This window comes from Boleophthalmus pectinirostris, unplaced genomic scaffold (genome assembly GCF_026225935.1).
Source record: "Boleophthalmus pectinirostris isolate CB_2022bp ecotype Guang Dong unplaced genomic scaffold, ASM2622593v1 HiC_scaffold_14, whole genome shotgun sequence".
Lineage (NCBI taxonomy): Eukaryota > Metazoa > Chordata > Actinopteri > Gobiiformes > Gobiidae > Boleophthalmus > Boleophthalmus pectinirostris.
The window spans coordinates 23059548-23076535 of NW_026571047.1; the positions used below are offsets into that span (position 1 = coordinate 23059548).

The 16988-nt window shown below is 37.9% G+C and overlaps 1 protein-coding gene across 1 annotated transcript in view; it reads left to right on the forward strand.

Annotated features, from left to right (window-relative positions):
• The window catches only part of aatkb (apoptosis-associated tyrosine kinase b), an 80803-nt gene that overhangs the window by 25027 nt on the left and 38788 nt on the right, over positions 1–16988 (forward strand). Inside the window, exon 4 of the mRNA XM_055149916.1 lies at positions 7653–7786. Within this exon, the coding sequence (XP_055005891.1) occupies positions 7653–7786 (134 nt within the window). The remainder of the gene's footprint in view (positions 1–7652; positions 7787–16988) is intronic.

Sequence of the window (16988 nt, forward strand, 5' to 3'; positions counted from 1 at the left end):
GTGTCGTGAGGGGTTTTACAGACTTAAAACAGATATAATAATTGTAAAATATAAAGTTGACTATTTCGCGGATTTCACCTATCGCGGGTTATTTTTAGACCATAGCCCCGCGATAAACGAGGGACCACACTTCGCAACCTGTGCACATGGCCTCCCACTTGTCCCGACCAGGATGGAAAACAGAGAATTTCTTGTCCAAGTCATCGTTAAATGCACATTTGCGCTTCGGCATGTTGCAGACTGACCGACTGTTTGTGTCTGCTCGTTCCTTCTGAGTCATAGAGAGCTACGAGAGATGCTCAGTTTAATGCCCCAATGAATGTTAATGAAAACCCAGACATTTCCATCACTTAAAAAAACCCAAAAATGTTTGGTCACCCTACACAAGCTACAGACTAATAATAAAGGGTTACTCAATGAAACAAAACACAACTCCGGGTATATTTTTGATGAGGTAACAACATTCTAACATGACTAAAAGCTCACAAGAGTCAACTTGGTGTAATATAGTATAATTAAGTTTGTCCTGCATTAGATCCATAAACAGGAGGTCCAGTGAGAACAGCTAGTCTTATGTGAGATGTCCACAGGCTTTGAATCATGCTCCGTCGCATGATCCATAAATGAGCAGAAAATATGAATTAATTAAAAACGTTCCAATTACCAAATGGAAAATGTACATTGGTAATCTTGACTGTAAACAGGCTGTAATCTCGGGGCAGCTGTCCTCACACAGCTCAACACAAGGGGCCCATATGAGCAGAGCGCTGTGTTCTGACCTCCTCTGCTCCATCTGTGGACCTCCTGTCGCCAAAAGAACCAAAACAAGACCATAACAAGACCAAATCAACACCAAAACAAGACTATAATATTACCACAGAGCACCTGGGTCATGCATTGTTCAAAGGGGCCATATTACGCTATTTTCTGATCCATGTTATGATGTTGTTTCCTCGTCAAAAACAGACCTGGAGTTGTGTTTTGTTTCATTCACACAAACTCTACGTATTTAGGCTGAGTTATTCTCTTCTGTGGAAATACAAAAAGTGCTCAGGTGTGTTTTTAAACTCTATACACCTTCACTTAAGACTGTGCAATTAATTGAATTTTGATCGCAATTGTGCGTCAAACGATCTTCAAACTCATATAATCGAGTTGAACCGATTTAAAGCTTGTTTATTTTAGGATATTTTTTTTATAAGTAAGTGCATTTATTTATTTTTTTTATATATACAGTTTATTTTGGATACATTTATGTTTTTCTATGCCTTATATCATGTTCAAAGTATATTTTATTCATTTTATGTTTCATACATCACAAAACTGCTCTAAGGTTCATATTTGTAGCCTATATTTATTTTAAATTTGAAAGTTTAGTGTAAATTATCAGTAACAAAGTCTTTTTGTTAAAGAGAGAAATGCTGAATCAATGCATCGTGTAACTAAAAAAAATAATTGTTTGCATAATCGTGATTTCACTGTCGACCAAAATAATCGTGATAATGATTTTTTTCCATCATCGAGCAGCCTCACCTTCACTAGAATCACTTAGGTAATTTTAGCCCTGGAACTGCCAATCTCTACTGAACAAAAAGTAAAACTGTTAAGGGTTAGTAAGCTTAACTTGAAAAATATCGCTTCATGACATCACAAGGTGGAACAGAGCATTTTGAGCTTTGGAGATGTAGACAGACTAATAATAAAGCTTTACTTAAACATGTGTGAATGAAACAAAACACAACTCCAGGTCTGTTTTTGATAAGGTAACAAGTTTATAACAAGACTTTTTGGTCCATTACCTGCTTGTTTTTATTTATATATGTCATTGCTTTGCCTGGAATGTTCCACAGTATGACATTAAACATTACATTTAGTCAATTACAAGTGGTTTTATAGCTCAAAAATACTTTAAAAACATGTATTCTGACTGTGAGCGGGGTCACCTCTCCACAGATCTGACCTGTAACTTGGTCTGGTTTGGTCTCCGTGAAGATAAAAAGGTTTAATGTCATACTGTGGAACATTCCAGACAAAGCAATAACATCTCCACAAAGAAAAGCTATGGACCCTCCACCAGAAAAGTTACACAGTGCACCTTTAAATCTCACAAGAGTAAATTTGTGTAATCTAGGACCTTTAATTGATTCCCTCTTCCTAAAATCAGTGTATCTTTGCAGTAGTGTCTAAACCTGCTGTAGCTGCAGAAAGCTCACGAAGTCTCGAGTGTAAAAATAAAACTGGTGCACAGATGAAAGCTCAGAACAAACACGCAAATACGCCTCTGAGCTTCAAACCAGACGTGGTCAGACTCTCACAGGAACGCTGCTCCTCTTCATGATTCACCAAAGGGTAAAACAAAGATGGCCGCCTCATAGTATGTGAATAAAAATATAAAAAGGTTGTGTAAAGAATATGTAGTTTTTAAAGTCGCTTTTTTTTTTCCCCCATGTGGCCAGTCCCAGTACACCTTTATTGTAGTCTATAAGCAGCTCCTGAGGTCAAAATCTGTTCACTGTGTACTGACGGCATCTCATTTCGAAGCGTTTTATTCGTCCGATAATCAGGAAGTGCACTGTTAGCATGCTAGTTTAAGGGCTTACTTAATGCTTTGATCCGTGAAGTAAGGCTGTGCAGTTAATTGAATTTTAATCACGATTTCGATTTCTGTGTCAAATGATCTTCAGACTCATATAATCAAGTTGAAATGATTTAAAGCTTAACAATGTTTATTTTGGGATTTTTAAAAATATAAATAAGTATATTTATTATATTTTTTAAATATACAGAGATTGTAGAACATCTTATTTTGGATACACTCATATTTTTCTATGTTCAAAGTATATTTTATTAATTTTATGTTTTATACATCGCAAAATTGTTCTAAGGTAAATATTTGTAGCCTATATTTATTTTAATTTTGAAAGTTTTGCATAAATTATCAAGAGAAATGCTGAATAAATGCATTGTGTAACTAAAAAAATAATTAGTGATTTCAATATTGACCAAAATAATCATGATAATGATTTGTTGCATAATCGCACAGCCCTAGAGTGAAGATGTTATTGCTTTATTATTGAGTGTTTCCCAGTATGGGATTAAACTCTTCTATCTTCATGGAGACCAAACCAGATCAAGTTACAGGTCAGATCTGTGGAGAGGCGACACATACCTGTTTTTCTAGGTATTTTTGAGCTACAAAACCTCCTGTCATTGAATAATTGTAAGGTAGAGCAGTTTAATGTCATACTATGGAACATTCCAGGCAGCACAATGACGTATCCATAGAAACAAGCAGGTGACGGACCCCCCAACCGAAAAGTTACATGGTGCACCTTTAAAAAGCATGGCGTCTTAAATGAAACGAGATCTGTTTTTCATTTCCAACTATAAATAATAACCGGAATTATGAAACATTTTGAGATCAGACTTGGACTTCAAAAAACCTTTTATTGCAGAGTTTGAAACCTGTCTCTGCTGGCTTCTGTCTCCGTGGTAACCATTACGTGTGCGAGCTGCCATCTTGAAGAGCTGTATTTGCTAAAGGCTTTTTTCCTTTGGCTTTTTGCCTGCAGAAAAACAACAATTTGAAAGGAAATGATTGTATTATATGAAGGAGCTTTAGTACTTTAGTATAACATGGATGCATCTTTAAATGGAAGCTACTTGTGGCTACCAAACTACCACATGTACATCCATTAGACTAAAGATTAAAGGGGTCATTTTTGGTAGGGAGTCACTCAGTTATTGTTCTGTCTGGAATGTTCCACAGTATAGCAGGAGATTTATGGCATTTATTCAGTTACAGGGAAAAATAAATAAAACATCCATTCTTACTGTGAGTAGGCTTGCCACTCCATAGACCTGACTTATAACTTGGCTTGATAGACTCACTTGCTTGACTCAAGGAAGATAGATCGAGTTTAATGCCGCATTATGGATCATTCCTAGTCAGGCTGGTGCTACCTAGTGTCTCCGCTCAATTTCATTTCTCTCCAGCGTCAGGAATCAGAATACACTAGACGGTTTGCAAGAATCCCGGAAGTTGTAGACCACACACCAGCCAATCAGTGAAGATCTGTGAAGCCATGATGTCAAACTCAAACATCTGTCTGGGTCCCTTTTGTGGTACAGTGCAACAGTAAACAAAGCGGTCGAGATGGATGTAGACGAAGACAGACATTCTGTGTTGGCAACGATTCCCAAGATCGAGGATTAAAAGCCGGAACAAAGAGAATGTTTGGGGAAAAGGGTAAAGACATTATTGCCCTTCTTCCTACAGGATTTGGCGCATTACATACATCACAACCAAATAGCAGCGATTGGTTAAATAAAAAATCTACTCTCTTACCGTCAAGTGAACGACTCCTAATGCTGTGAGGTCAGACAGTTTCCACGAAGTGAAACTGGCTGATGAATCAGGCTAGAACATTCCTGGCAAAGCAATAACATTTCTCTGGTGGTGAGAAGACCCTTCACCAGCACGCCACACTATTATGGCTGGGCTATATCCAAGTTAGAAGTGCACTGTGTAACTTTTAGCAAGCAGTTGATGGACTTTTAGGGGTCCAACACCTGCTTGTTTTATGGATATGTCACTGTTCTGCCTGGAATGTTCCAAAGTATGACATTAAACAGCTCTACCTTACATTTATTCAATTACAATTGATTTTACGGCTCAAAATACCAAGAAAACTGACATTATGAGCGTGAGCGTGGTTGCGTATTCACAGATCTGACCTATAACTTGGTTTGATCTCCATGAAGATAGAAAGGTTTAGACAAAGCAATGCCATCTCCACAGAGAAAAGCATTTGACGGACCCTCCCCCAGAAAAGTGACACAGTGCACCTTTACCAAGTTCAATCTATTCAAATCTATAAACAGCCTTAACAGCATCATATTTATTTAGTATTTCTGAAATCGTCTGTACAAATCCATTAGCCGCAGCTTTTCATTGTGTAAAAACATTGACCTCTGCAGTCGCTTTCGTGTCTCTCAATGATAATTTTGTCTCATCACAGCTCCGTCTCCATGGCAACAGAGCACTTAATCAAAGCGCCTCAGTCTCCTCCTCAGAGCAGCTTAACGTCGTTGTTTACATCTGTCACCTTCTCTAGAAATAGCTTATAATAGACAAAAGCTTAAAAGTCACTTTCTCGACAAATATTTCAATATTCAATAAACTGTGATTAATCTGACCTTAATACAGTCAATGGAATAAGATTAAAAAGCCATTTAAAGGTGCACTGTGTGACTTTGTGGAGATGATATTGCTTTGCCTTGAATGTCCCATAGCGTAACCTTAACACTGAATCTTACATTTATACAGTTACAGGTGTTTTTGTTGCTCACAAGTGCAACATAAAACATAAATTCATACTGTAAACAGGGTAACATCTCCACAGATCTGACCTGTAACTTGGCCTGGTGGCGTTACTCGTCTGTTAACATGGAAATAAATATGCTTAATGACCCCCACCACAAAAGTTACTCAGTGCTAGCCTGATTCATCAGCTGGTTTCACTTCTTGGAAACCGTCTGACCTCGCAGCATTAGGATTCATTCGCTGGACAGTAGGCGGGTACTTTTTTTATTTAACCAATCACTGCTATTTGGTCCTGACGTATGTAATGCTCTAAATCCTGTAGAAAAAAGGGCAATAACATCTTTCCCCTTGATAAAATTCACCAAACATTCCCTTTGTTTCGGCTTTAAATCCTCGATCTTGGGAATCGTTGCCAACACAGTCTATCTTCGTCTACATCCATCTCGACTGCTTTGTTTACTGTTGTGCTGTTCCACAAAAGGGACACAGACAGATGCTTGAGTTTGACGTCATGGCTTCACAGCTCTTTGCTGATTGGCCGGTGTGCGGTCTACAACTTCCGGGGTTCTTGCAAACCGTCTAGTGCAAACGTGGGCAAACTTTTTGACTCATGGGCCACAAAGGGTTCTAATATTGGACGGAAGGGCCAGACCAGGGGCAGATGGATGGAGTTTTCTTGGTAATCCATCTCATAAGAGAAAAAAATATCCTATGTTATTGAAATATCACATAACTGAAAATCATCACAAAGCATTACAACAAAATATCTGTCTTTCAAGTCCCACGGTATTTACTATTTATTGAAGTGACTTTTAAAACACTGAAAATTATTATTATTGTTCAAGTTCTGTGAGTCAGATTAAAAAGAATAAAGGGCAACATATGGCCCCTGGGCCTTAGTTTGCCCACTGCTGATCTAGTGTATTCCGACCTAGTCGCTGGAGAGAAATGACATTGAGCAGAATGCACCTTTAAAGAGAAAAATGATGAAATATGATTCTGTGAAAGGGAGTCCATACACACAAACTGTCAGATATGTTGCTGGGAAACTGTTCTTCTGTCTATAACAAGGTCTACTCAAAACTACATTGGTGAAAACAAACTTGGGTGGTTAGAAGTATTAAAATTCAAGTACTAATCGATGACAAAAACTAGTATCAAAACTAGTTACTCCTTTGAGCAGGTATTGATATTAAAAAGCCACGTGAACCAGACACAAATTAAGCTTTTCCTGAACAGTTTTAGAATGATCTTGAGCTGTATCAGAATAAATATAAGAGCACATAGACTAGTATACACCCATAAACGACTGAAGGATTACACAGATATAAGACCACATGGAAATCTAAAAGAAAGTACTATGATTTAATGTTGAAAATCACATTCTATTATCTAAAGAAAGTGTTTTTATATACTTGTGGTTAGGGGTGGGCGATATCTCGATATTTTTAATATATCGAGATTTTTTTTAAACTCGATATGAATTCTGACATATCGTATATATCGATATAATGCTTATATTCAATTTTGATTTCGCCGCTTTGCTTGTTTGTCTTCTCTGTCGTCACCCGCGCGCCCCTGCCTTGCCTCCCTGATTTTGTTCGCTCGTGTCTCATTCACTCGTCACTATCGCCGTGAACGCCGAAAGTTGGTGCCAGTGAAAAGCTTCTAGCGCCACGAAACTTTTCCACCATTTACAGACAAAACCATCAGCAGCACATATTCCACCGAGTCGTGTCCTTTAGTCCAAAAGAAGTTGAACTGCAAGAGCGGCACGTGGAGTGCGCTGTTTATGCAAATTAGCCATGGCTTTTTAAGTTTCGTTTCTGTAGAACGTAAACAAGTCTGCACAAAGCTGCAAAAAAAATAAAATAATAATAACATAAAATAATTATTTTATATTTCTTTTATTTGACAGTTAAATTATTATTTATGTAATTAGGGTTTTTTGTAATCTTAAATGTTCCTATATGAACTGCTGACCTCTTACACTTTAATTTAAAAAAAAAGGACCTTGTGGAATTTGGCATATTTGTTTTTGCAATTTTCCGTTTTAGGGGGTTATTTTTTCCTGTACAGATATCGAGATATATATCGTATATCGAGATATAGCAAAATATATCGAGATATATTTTTTGATCCATATCGCCCAGCCCTACTTGTGGTCTTGGAATCTGTATTGAGTATCAAGTCTATTCCTTAATATCGAGATCGAGTTTGAAATTTTTGTATCGTGACAACACTTTTGTTTCATTATTTGCAGCTAATTCATCTACACTGTGTTCTTGGTGTGTTTTGAGCCTGTATTTCCTGTCTCTTCCTGCAGATGGCGCACCTCTGAGCGAGCTGTCCTGGTCCTCGTCTCTGGCTGTGGTAGCTGTCTCTTTCTGTGGACTCTTCACTCTGGTTTTCCTCATGCTGGCCTGCCTCTGCTGCAAGAAGCGCACCAAGGGATTCAAGGTAATACTGTAAACGAATCTGGAACGCCAAAAAAAAAAAAAAAATGTGGTTAAAGCTTCTGAAATATTTGATGAGAAGGACTGGGAATAAAAGGGATGTAAGGAATGCTGTGGTGAGTTTACAGGAGATGCAAAAATGTATTCCCGCTCAAATTACTTTTTGGCATAGATTTGTCCTCAGAGATACATTTTCACAAACAAAGAGCAAAACATGTAAAAACTCCTTAAAAAAATTAAATAGTTTAATGATTTTATACCATTTCTGCAGTAAAATTAATTCTAATGATAAAAGACTGGGCTTTTTTCTTTACGAACAACCAGTGGTGGAAGGAAATGAGGTACAAAAGTAAAAGTATAAGACTTGCAATACAAATTTTGGGTATTTGTACTTTACTTAGGTACATTTTACAGTGGATACTTTTTACTTTTACATCACTACATTTGAGAACATCTATCTGTATTTTCTACTCCAAAACATTTTAGATTAGACTGAAAAGTAAAAAAATACTTTTCTTTAAGGCTTGGGACTTTATTTTTTATCACATTTAATTTTTGTTTTTAGTTTAGTTTTAGTTTTTATGTCCCAACTTTGAACAAACCAGATACACAAAAACAAAACAAAAGAGCTAGAAAACTTAAGAAATCAATTGAATCACTTAAAATCAGCTAAATTCTTGATCAGAATCACTCAATTTCCTCCTTAAATTGTTCTAAAAATCTCAGCAAAATACTTTCATTTTTATTTTTTATTTTTACAATTTAAGTACCTTTATTTAATACTTTTACTTAAGTAGATTTTCTCATGTGATGCTTTTACTTTTACTTGAGTAACTTTTTGCTTCTGTATCTGTACGTTTATTTAAAGGTACACTATGTAACATTTTGATTAGGGGTCCGTCATTTGCTTGTTTCTATGGATATGTCATTGCTCTGCCTGGAATGTTCCACAGTGTGACATTAAACAGCTCTACTTTACATTTATTCAGTAACGGGTGTTTTTTTTTGCTCAAAAATATTTTGAAAAACAGTTATTCTGAATGTGAGCGGGGTTGCCTCTCCACAGATCTGACCTGTGACTTGATCTGGTTCAGAAAGGTTTAATGCCATACTGTGAAACATTCCTGATAAAGCAATAACATCTCCGTGGAGAAAAGCATTTGACGATCCACGAGAAAAGTTACACAATGCAAAATCAAGTAAAAAAATTAGTTTATCCACCACTCCCAATAACTAAACGTGAATATTTTAGTTTTTTGAATACTTTAAACTACATTTTTATCCCTGTATTTGTACCTTAATACTAGCGAGTTTTAATGTAACAGTCGCCGGCCTGTTGTTGATAAAATGGACACATGGAGCTGAATATTTATGTCAGCGTGTCACATACCATGAATCATTGTGTGTATCGTAATCGAATGTTCATGCAGACTCATCCAACATCACAGGCCTGTTTACAAATGATCAGATATAATAAGAAACTGTAATCTATAAACTATATTCCAATTTAAGAGCACTTTATGTAACTTTTTTTCTGGTGGGGGGTCTGTCACCTGATTGTCTCCAAAGAGGTAGTTAGTATTGCTGGATTTCAGATGCATCACAACATCCTATAGGCCAATAATATTTAATACAGATGGGTGCAGCTCAAATAAATACAGTTAAATGTAGGTTTTTGTTGTAATATATCAAGGTATTGGGTCTAGTAACCGATAGAAAAGATTACATTAAACATTTGTGAATAAACTTTTTGGATATTTTATGACAAAGTACAAGGGAAAACTGTTTCTTGTCTGGAATCTGAAAACCGTCCATTAGAGTTATTGCCCTGTCTAGACATTAAACTTCTCCATCTGAGAAAATGACGCCACGGGGCCATGTCACAGGTCATATCTGCAGAGACGATGTGCTCACAATAAGAAAGACTGATTTGTGAGGTATTTCTGAGCAATAAAACTGGGCTGTGATTAAATAAGTGCAAAAAAAAAAAATCCTAATGTGTTCTGTAACCGTTATATCTTGTTTAAACAACTTTGAAAAAATATATATTACTGTATTTTTTGGACTATAAGGCGCAATATCAATAATGTTGAATTTTCTCATCCATTTTCATACATAAGCTGCACCGGATTATAAGGCAAAACAAACGGACGGCACTTGAGACTGATCCTTTAGCCCAGGCGTCCACGATCCATTGGCAGATCGTGGTGTAATTTGCCCGATGAATGTGGATTATGAATGTGAATGTGGGTGGATCACTTAAGTTTGTTTTTTTATGTCCTACAAGGAGGACTCAAATATACACTGAGTAATAATGTGTTTAATGCAGCTTTGTGCACGTTTGTTTACGTTTTACTGAAACAAAACTGAAAACCACATGGCTCATTGGCATAAACGATAAGCGCTGAAAAAAACTGCTCGCTCCTTGTGCGCTGATGCGGTTCAACTTCTGTTGGATTAAAGGACATGATTTACACCGCAAGACTCCTGACTGCAGTAGCTGTAATGCTCAGACAATCCATCAAGCAGAGCAGCTTTGTAGTTTACCAAAGTTGTACTAAAACATTTTGACAGCTTTTTGAGCGCTGTGTACCACATAAAATCAGTTTGAGGTCAGTAAACACAACCAGAATTAATACATAAGGTGCACCGGATTATAAGGCGAACTGACGATTTATTTATTTATTTTATTTATATTTATTTATTTATTTCGGTCACAGGTATATTTTGACATTAATTCACAGACAGTTATATTTAACATACACAGACCGAAAAGGAGCAGGCTGAAGCTTAAACTTATTATGCTTACCCTTTATTCCTTTGTCAGAGCGTCATCTTGACACCAGTTCATCTTCAAAAATACAGCAGGAGGAAACAAACTAATCAGTAACAGAACAACAAAGTGCTACAGCACAAACTAAGTATCATATTTCATGTAACTGACAATTTTTGAGAAAATTAAAGGATTTTAAGTGCACCTTATAGTCCAAAAAATACGGTAGGTGTTTATTCTAGCATTTTTCAGTAAATCGTCTCATTACACACATTAATAGACCAAATTAGGACGTCGACGGAACTGAACTGAACTCAAAACTATAAAAATGTTCACTATCTACGCTGATATCTGGTAGCAGTACTGTATCAGCGTATCCCCAGTATTTTAGTGAATTACTGAGATCGAAAGGGCATCTGACATAAAAAAAAAAACCTTCCAAATCATTGTGCATCTTGACTTTGCTGTTATAATCAATCTTAAAACATATGGGCAGCCTGTGGTCCATTAAAATATGTAATTCCCCCACTTTTTCATTTTGGTGAGAACTGCCAGCTATTATTACACAGAGTAGGTGTCCTTCGTATCACATCTGTGGGTCCAGTCGGGTTGGGTGTGTCGTGTGGAGGTGGGGTGGGAGAGGGGAGGCAGATTTTGGGGGAAGGGGGCTGGGGTTGGGGGTTGGTTACCCATGAGGCCGTGGTGCATCCGGCCTCGGGGCCTCATCTGGTCTTAGACTGAGCCGCTCCCAAAGCAGGAAATGGGAAAATCAGAGAAGAAAACAGCTCTCTGACAGTGTTTTATTGAGGTTTGGGGAATTCTTAAGATTTCAAGACAAAATCCCCCAAAATACAAGAACAGTGTTAGACATAAATCTGACTTTTGGGATGTATTTTTGCATTTCAGAGTATAGTATAATGATCTGTAGCCTTCCTTGGGCCTGCGGGTACAAGACAGAGTGAAAGAGTTCATTGTTGAGGTATTAGTATGCAACAATCTCCAAATCTCTCGGTACGATATTTATTGCGATATTTTGAGGCGGTTAACACAATTTTTCACACTTTTTCCTTTTAAAATGTCATGTCAAGCCTTTGGAACTGCTATAAAACAAAGAATTAAGATTTAAAAGTGCTTAATAGCAAAGGATCATGGTCTATGTAGTTCCCTCCTTTTTTTTTTAGCCATTACTGCACCACAACAATGAATTTAAGCAAAGGGACTTGTAATTCGATATATTGTGATGGCCCACGGTATTATTGTGAAACTTTTGACGATACGATTTTCGATATTTCGGTTATTGTTACATCTTTAGTTATGAGCATTAGCGATCGACTGACGTGATATACGCTGTTTAGAATCCAGAGCGACCAATGAACGATAAACTGTGCAGATATTTTTGGGCTGATATATGGATAAGATTTTGATTATTTTCCACAATTTATATAATTTAAATTGACTACAAACTCACCCACAGTCTCCTTTCACTACAAACCTTTTAGAGAGCTGTGTAGTTACAGTTCTGTTTTGTGTTCAAATTAGAATAAATAGCATTTTGGGCCCCAGGTTATGGTTGATGGTTCAGTATTTAATAACAGGGTAAGAACAATTTTACTGACCTTATAGGGGAATTTGTCATATGTGTTTTGGTATGCAAGATTTTGAGGTATGTTTGTGGTTGGGGTGTCCAAAAATATCAAAATATCGTATTGCTTAATGTGATGATACAGTATCGATATCATAGGCTGCTGCATCGACAAATCGCCAAGAGTATTTTCTTGGTTTATTTTACTTATTTTTCTGTTATTATTCAATGCTTTTCTGCTAATGATTAATATTTCATTTTTATTATTATTACACTGTATGTTGATTGTCTTTGTTTTTTGAATTATGGGGTTTTGAGTGCACTGTTTCACTCTTGGGTGCTTGCCACACCCTATTTAAGATGGCCAAATGAGCTCTCATTCGGTTTGCCTGATGAAGGTCTAGTGCCGAAACATTGTACGGTTTGTCCTAATAAATCTCACAATTTGCAAGTAAAACGGTTTTCTCTATGGTTTATTTTACAAAATTATTTTGTTACAGCGCTACAGTTTTGTTGCTTTTTCAGAGGAAGGAAACTCGTTTATGCGACACATTTGACATTTTCACTGTTTTGATGAGTAAAATCTGAAAAATGTGTTTCATATGAACTTCGCCTAACAAAGACTTTCAGTATGACAGCCATGATTTAGCCATTATGTTTTACTGAACCATATCGAATGGATTTTAAATATATCGTATAGAATCGAAAGTGCACTGCATCGAGATAAGTATCGTATCGCCAACTTCTTGATGATACCCAGCTCTATTTGTGGTCACAACTAGATACTCCAGCTTTGAGTACCTGCGTGGGGGATTGACCTATTGTGTAGGAATGCATACTAATACTAATAATATTCATTCATTTTCTACTTCCTTTTTGCCTAGTATGAAAGAGGTGAGTAGGTGAATGATGGTGGTGGTTAGAGGGGCCAATGGAGCTGATTCGCCTCGCTTCCATCAGTCTACCCTAGGAATTACTAATAATAATAATGCATATAAGAATGTTTTGAAGTAGGCCTGTAAAGCAGATTAAAGGTGTAAGGCATTAGAATAAATACAGTGTGTGAGTGATGACGTGTTTCACCTTTAGAATCAGACAACAAGCGAAATTTAGCCAACATTTTGCCTGAGATCCAGAATACACACTTCAGTACTTTACGAAGATGTGAGTCTGGTCACTGGTGAATATCCATGAGTTTAGGTGGGCGTGATTGATGAATCAGAGACACACATGGTCCGTCTGTATCAAATATGGTTGCTTAGTGTTTACAAGGAAAAAAGAAATGAAAAAATATTCACAGGGACCAGAAAAACATTATGGATTTCTGCAGAATCAATGAGCAATGCAATAAACTCGGTAAATAATTGTGGGGGTTTTGTGTGTGTGTGTGTTTGTCTTTGTAAATAATGTGACCAATGAGCTCCTTCATTTCACAAACGAATCTGATTCCACAATCAAATCACGTTTGGTTCTGGCTCGACCAAGGGCGTGCGTGTGGACCAGACTGGTATAATTTTATATAAAAATACAGAGAGCAGGGTTCCCACTTTTTTTCACTTACAAAATTTCAAAACTTTTCCATCACTTTTTCTTGCCAGGCTGGCCCACCTAGTGCCTCCGCTCAATTTCATTTCTCTCCAGTGACTAGGTCAGGAATCAGAATACTCTAGACTGTTCGTAAAAACCCCAGAAGCACGAGTTCGGGCACCAGCCAATCAGTGAAAAGCCATATATTCTGTGTTGTCAACATTTACTGAGATCGAGGATTTAAAGCCGGAAGAAATAGAATGTTTGGTGAATTTTATCAAGGGGAAAGACGTTATTGCCCTTCTTCCTACGGGATTTGGGAAAAGTTTAATAAACCGATTACCAGTTATTACATACATCATGACCAAATAGCAGCGATTGGTTAAATGAAAAAAGCACCCACCTACCATCGAGCAAACGAATCCTAATGCTGCGAGGTCAGACAGATTCTATGAAGTGAAACCGGCTGATGAATCAGGCTAGACTTTTTCATGACCTAAAGTAGGGCTGGGAGAAATGGAGCAAAAAATATATCTTGATATATTTTTGCTATATCTCGATATACGATATATATCTCTATATCTGTACTGGAAAAATAACCCCCCCAAAACTACTGCAAAAACAAATATGCCAAATTCCACAAGGTCTTTTTTTAATGAAGTGCAAGAGGTAGGCAGTTCATTTAAAGCATAACGACACTAGAGCCACATCAGCCCGTTTGAGATGATAATGTGTTTAATGCAGTTTTACGCACATTTGTTTACCTTTTACAGAAACAAAACTTAAAACTGCATGGCTAATTTGCATAAACAGCACGCTCCTTGTGTCTCTCACATGGTTCAGCTTCTTTCGGACTAAAGGACAGGACTCAGTGGAATATGAGGTTGTGCTGCTGATGTTCTTGTCTGTAAATGGTGGAAAAGTTTTATGGTACTAGAAGCTTTTCACTGGCATCAACTTTGGGCATTCAGCGCTATAGTGAAGAGTGAATGAGACACGAGCAGCAAAATCAGAGAGGCAAGAGCGACGGCAGAGAAGGTAAACAAGTGAAGCGGCAAAATCAGAATTGAATATAAGCATTATATCGATATATACGATCTGTCAGAATCCATATCGAGTTTAAAAAATATCTCGATATATTTAAAATACCGAGATATTGCCCACCCCTAGAATTGATCAGACTTTTAGGGCTAAATATGAAATGTTAACAGTTTCCACTCACCTTATGGTTTGAGATTATAGTTTTTTAACATTCAAAATCCTGTCAGTGCATTTACTGTCATTTCTTTTAAACATAAGTTTAAAGCAGACGTTTGGAAATAATCATAAAATCCTAATGAGAACTTAACTGACCGCTGTAGTTGCGTCTTAGGCTGTGCTCAGACTGCAGCCTGAAGTGACCCATATCCGATTTTTTGGCCCCTATGTGACCTGTATCTGATCTTTTCATGACAGTCTGAACGACACAGATCCGATTTTTTCAAATGCGACCCAGGACACTTGGATATGTGCTCCTGAAACCGATACATATCCGATCTTTTGACATGCGACTTCAGTGTGAACGGCCAAAGCGCATTCATCCGACCTACACGTTATCAACAAGCCACAAACGTCACTATTCTGCGCTGAAGTAGGCGAAAATTGTTAATGAACTCCATGTCACTGAAGCAAAGCACATCACCACTCACCACTCTTGGCTACGTCTCCGCATCCACACGTTCCTTTCAATGGACGTCGCTGCCGCTGTCCCACAAAACACCACGGCCAAAAACCTCGTCCTTCTCCTTCTCAATCTCCTCTTTAAAACAAGTAAGTTGTACATGTTCTGGCTCCGGTACGAGAGGAACTTTAAAATCGCCAGGTGCTCAATGCTCGCGATCGTGTTTGGACAACTTCCGTAAACACAGAGCACACTCGCTGCGGTTGACGTCACCGTGTCCTCCAGTTCGCATGCGGGACACTTTAACTAGTTTAACGTTCACACAGGGGATCACATACAAGTCGTATTTAATTGGAAATGTGAGCGACCTCGCAAAAACATCGGATTTCACAAAAAAAAATCTGAATTGAGCCTTAAGCCCTGCAGTCTGAACGTAGCCAAAGAGATACTAAAATTCCAAGACTTTTCCAAAACTTTAATTGAATTTACAAACATTTATGACTTCTCCCAGCCTGGAAAATGATATATTCAATTTCCATGACTTCTTCAGGATTTCCATGACCGTGGGAACCCTGAGAAAGATAAAGAAATAACTTCATTTTGGGCATCCTATACATTGCTGTACATTGCTGATAATGAATGGTGGTCTTTATATGAGCCCTGAAAGTCCAGCCCGTTGTTGTGGGAGTCCCCTCTTAGGCCCGTATAGATTCCATAATGTCCAAGTGTAGCAGAATATTAATGTGTGAATATCTGAACATGAAAAAGTGTGCTCTGAAAACATGCAAGCTCACTATCTCACTGCTCATTCTTGGAGTGTTTGTAGCTGGGGGGGCAGTGCAGATGTTCTCCGGCTTTCTGGACAGAGGAAAGAGAGACGAGAGGAAGGGAGGGAGGGGGAGGGAGGGAAGGACAGAGAGAAAGAAGAAATAGAGTGAGGGAGAGAGAGAGAGAATGTGAGAGAGAAGAGAGAGAGAGAAAGAGATCAAGAGGGGGAGAGAGGAGAGAAGAGAGAGAGGGAAAGAGAAGAAATAGAGAGAAAGTGATACAGAAAGAGAAGAGGGAGAGAGAAAGAGATCAAGACAGAGAGAGAGAGGAGAGAAGAGCGAGAGAGGGAAAACACAGAGCAAGAAAGAGAAGAAATAGAGAGAGAAAGAAAGAGAAAGTGAGAGAAAGAGAAGAGAGAAAGAGAAAAGAGAAAGTGAGAGAGAAAGAGAAGAGAGAGAAAGAGAAGAGAGAGAAATTGAGAGAGAAAGAGATCAAGAGGGAGAGAGAGAGGAGAGAAGAGTGAGAGAGGGAAATGCAGAGCGAGAGAAAGGGAGGGAGAGAAAAAGAAGAAATAGAAAAGAGAAAGTGAGAGAAAGAGAAGAGAGAAATTGAGAGAGAAAGAGAAGAGGGAGAGAGAAAGAGATCAAGAGGGAGAGAGAGAGGAGAGAAAAGTGAGAGAGGGAAAAGACAGAGCGAGAGAAAGGGAGAGAGAAAGAGAAGAAATAGAGAGAGAGAAAGAGAAAAGAGAGAGAAAGTGAGAGAGAAAGAGAAGTGGGAGAGAGAAAGAGATCAAAAGGGAGAGAGAGAGAAAGAGAAGAAATAGAGAGAGAGACAGAGCGAGAGAAAGGGAGAGAGAGAGAAGAGAGAGAGAGTGAGAGAAAGTGAGAGAGAATGAT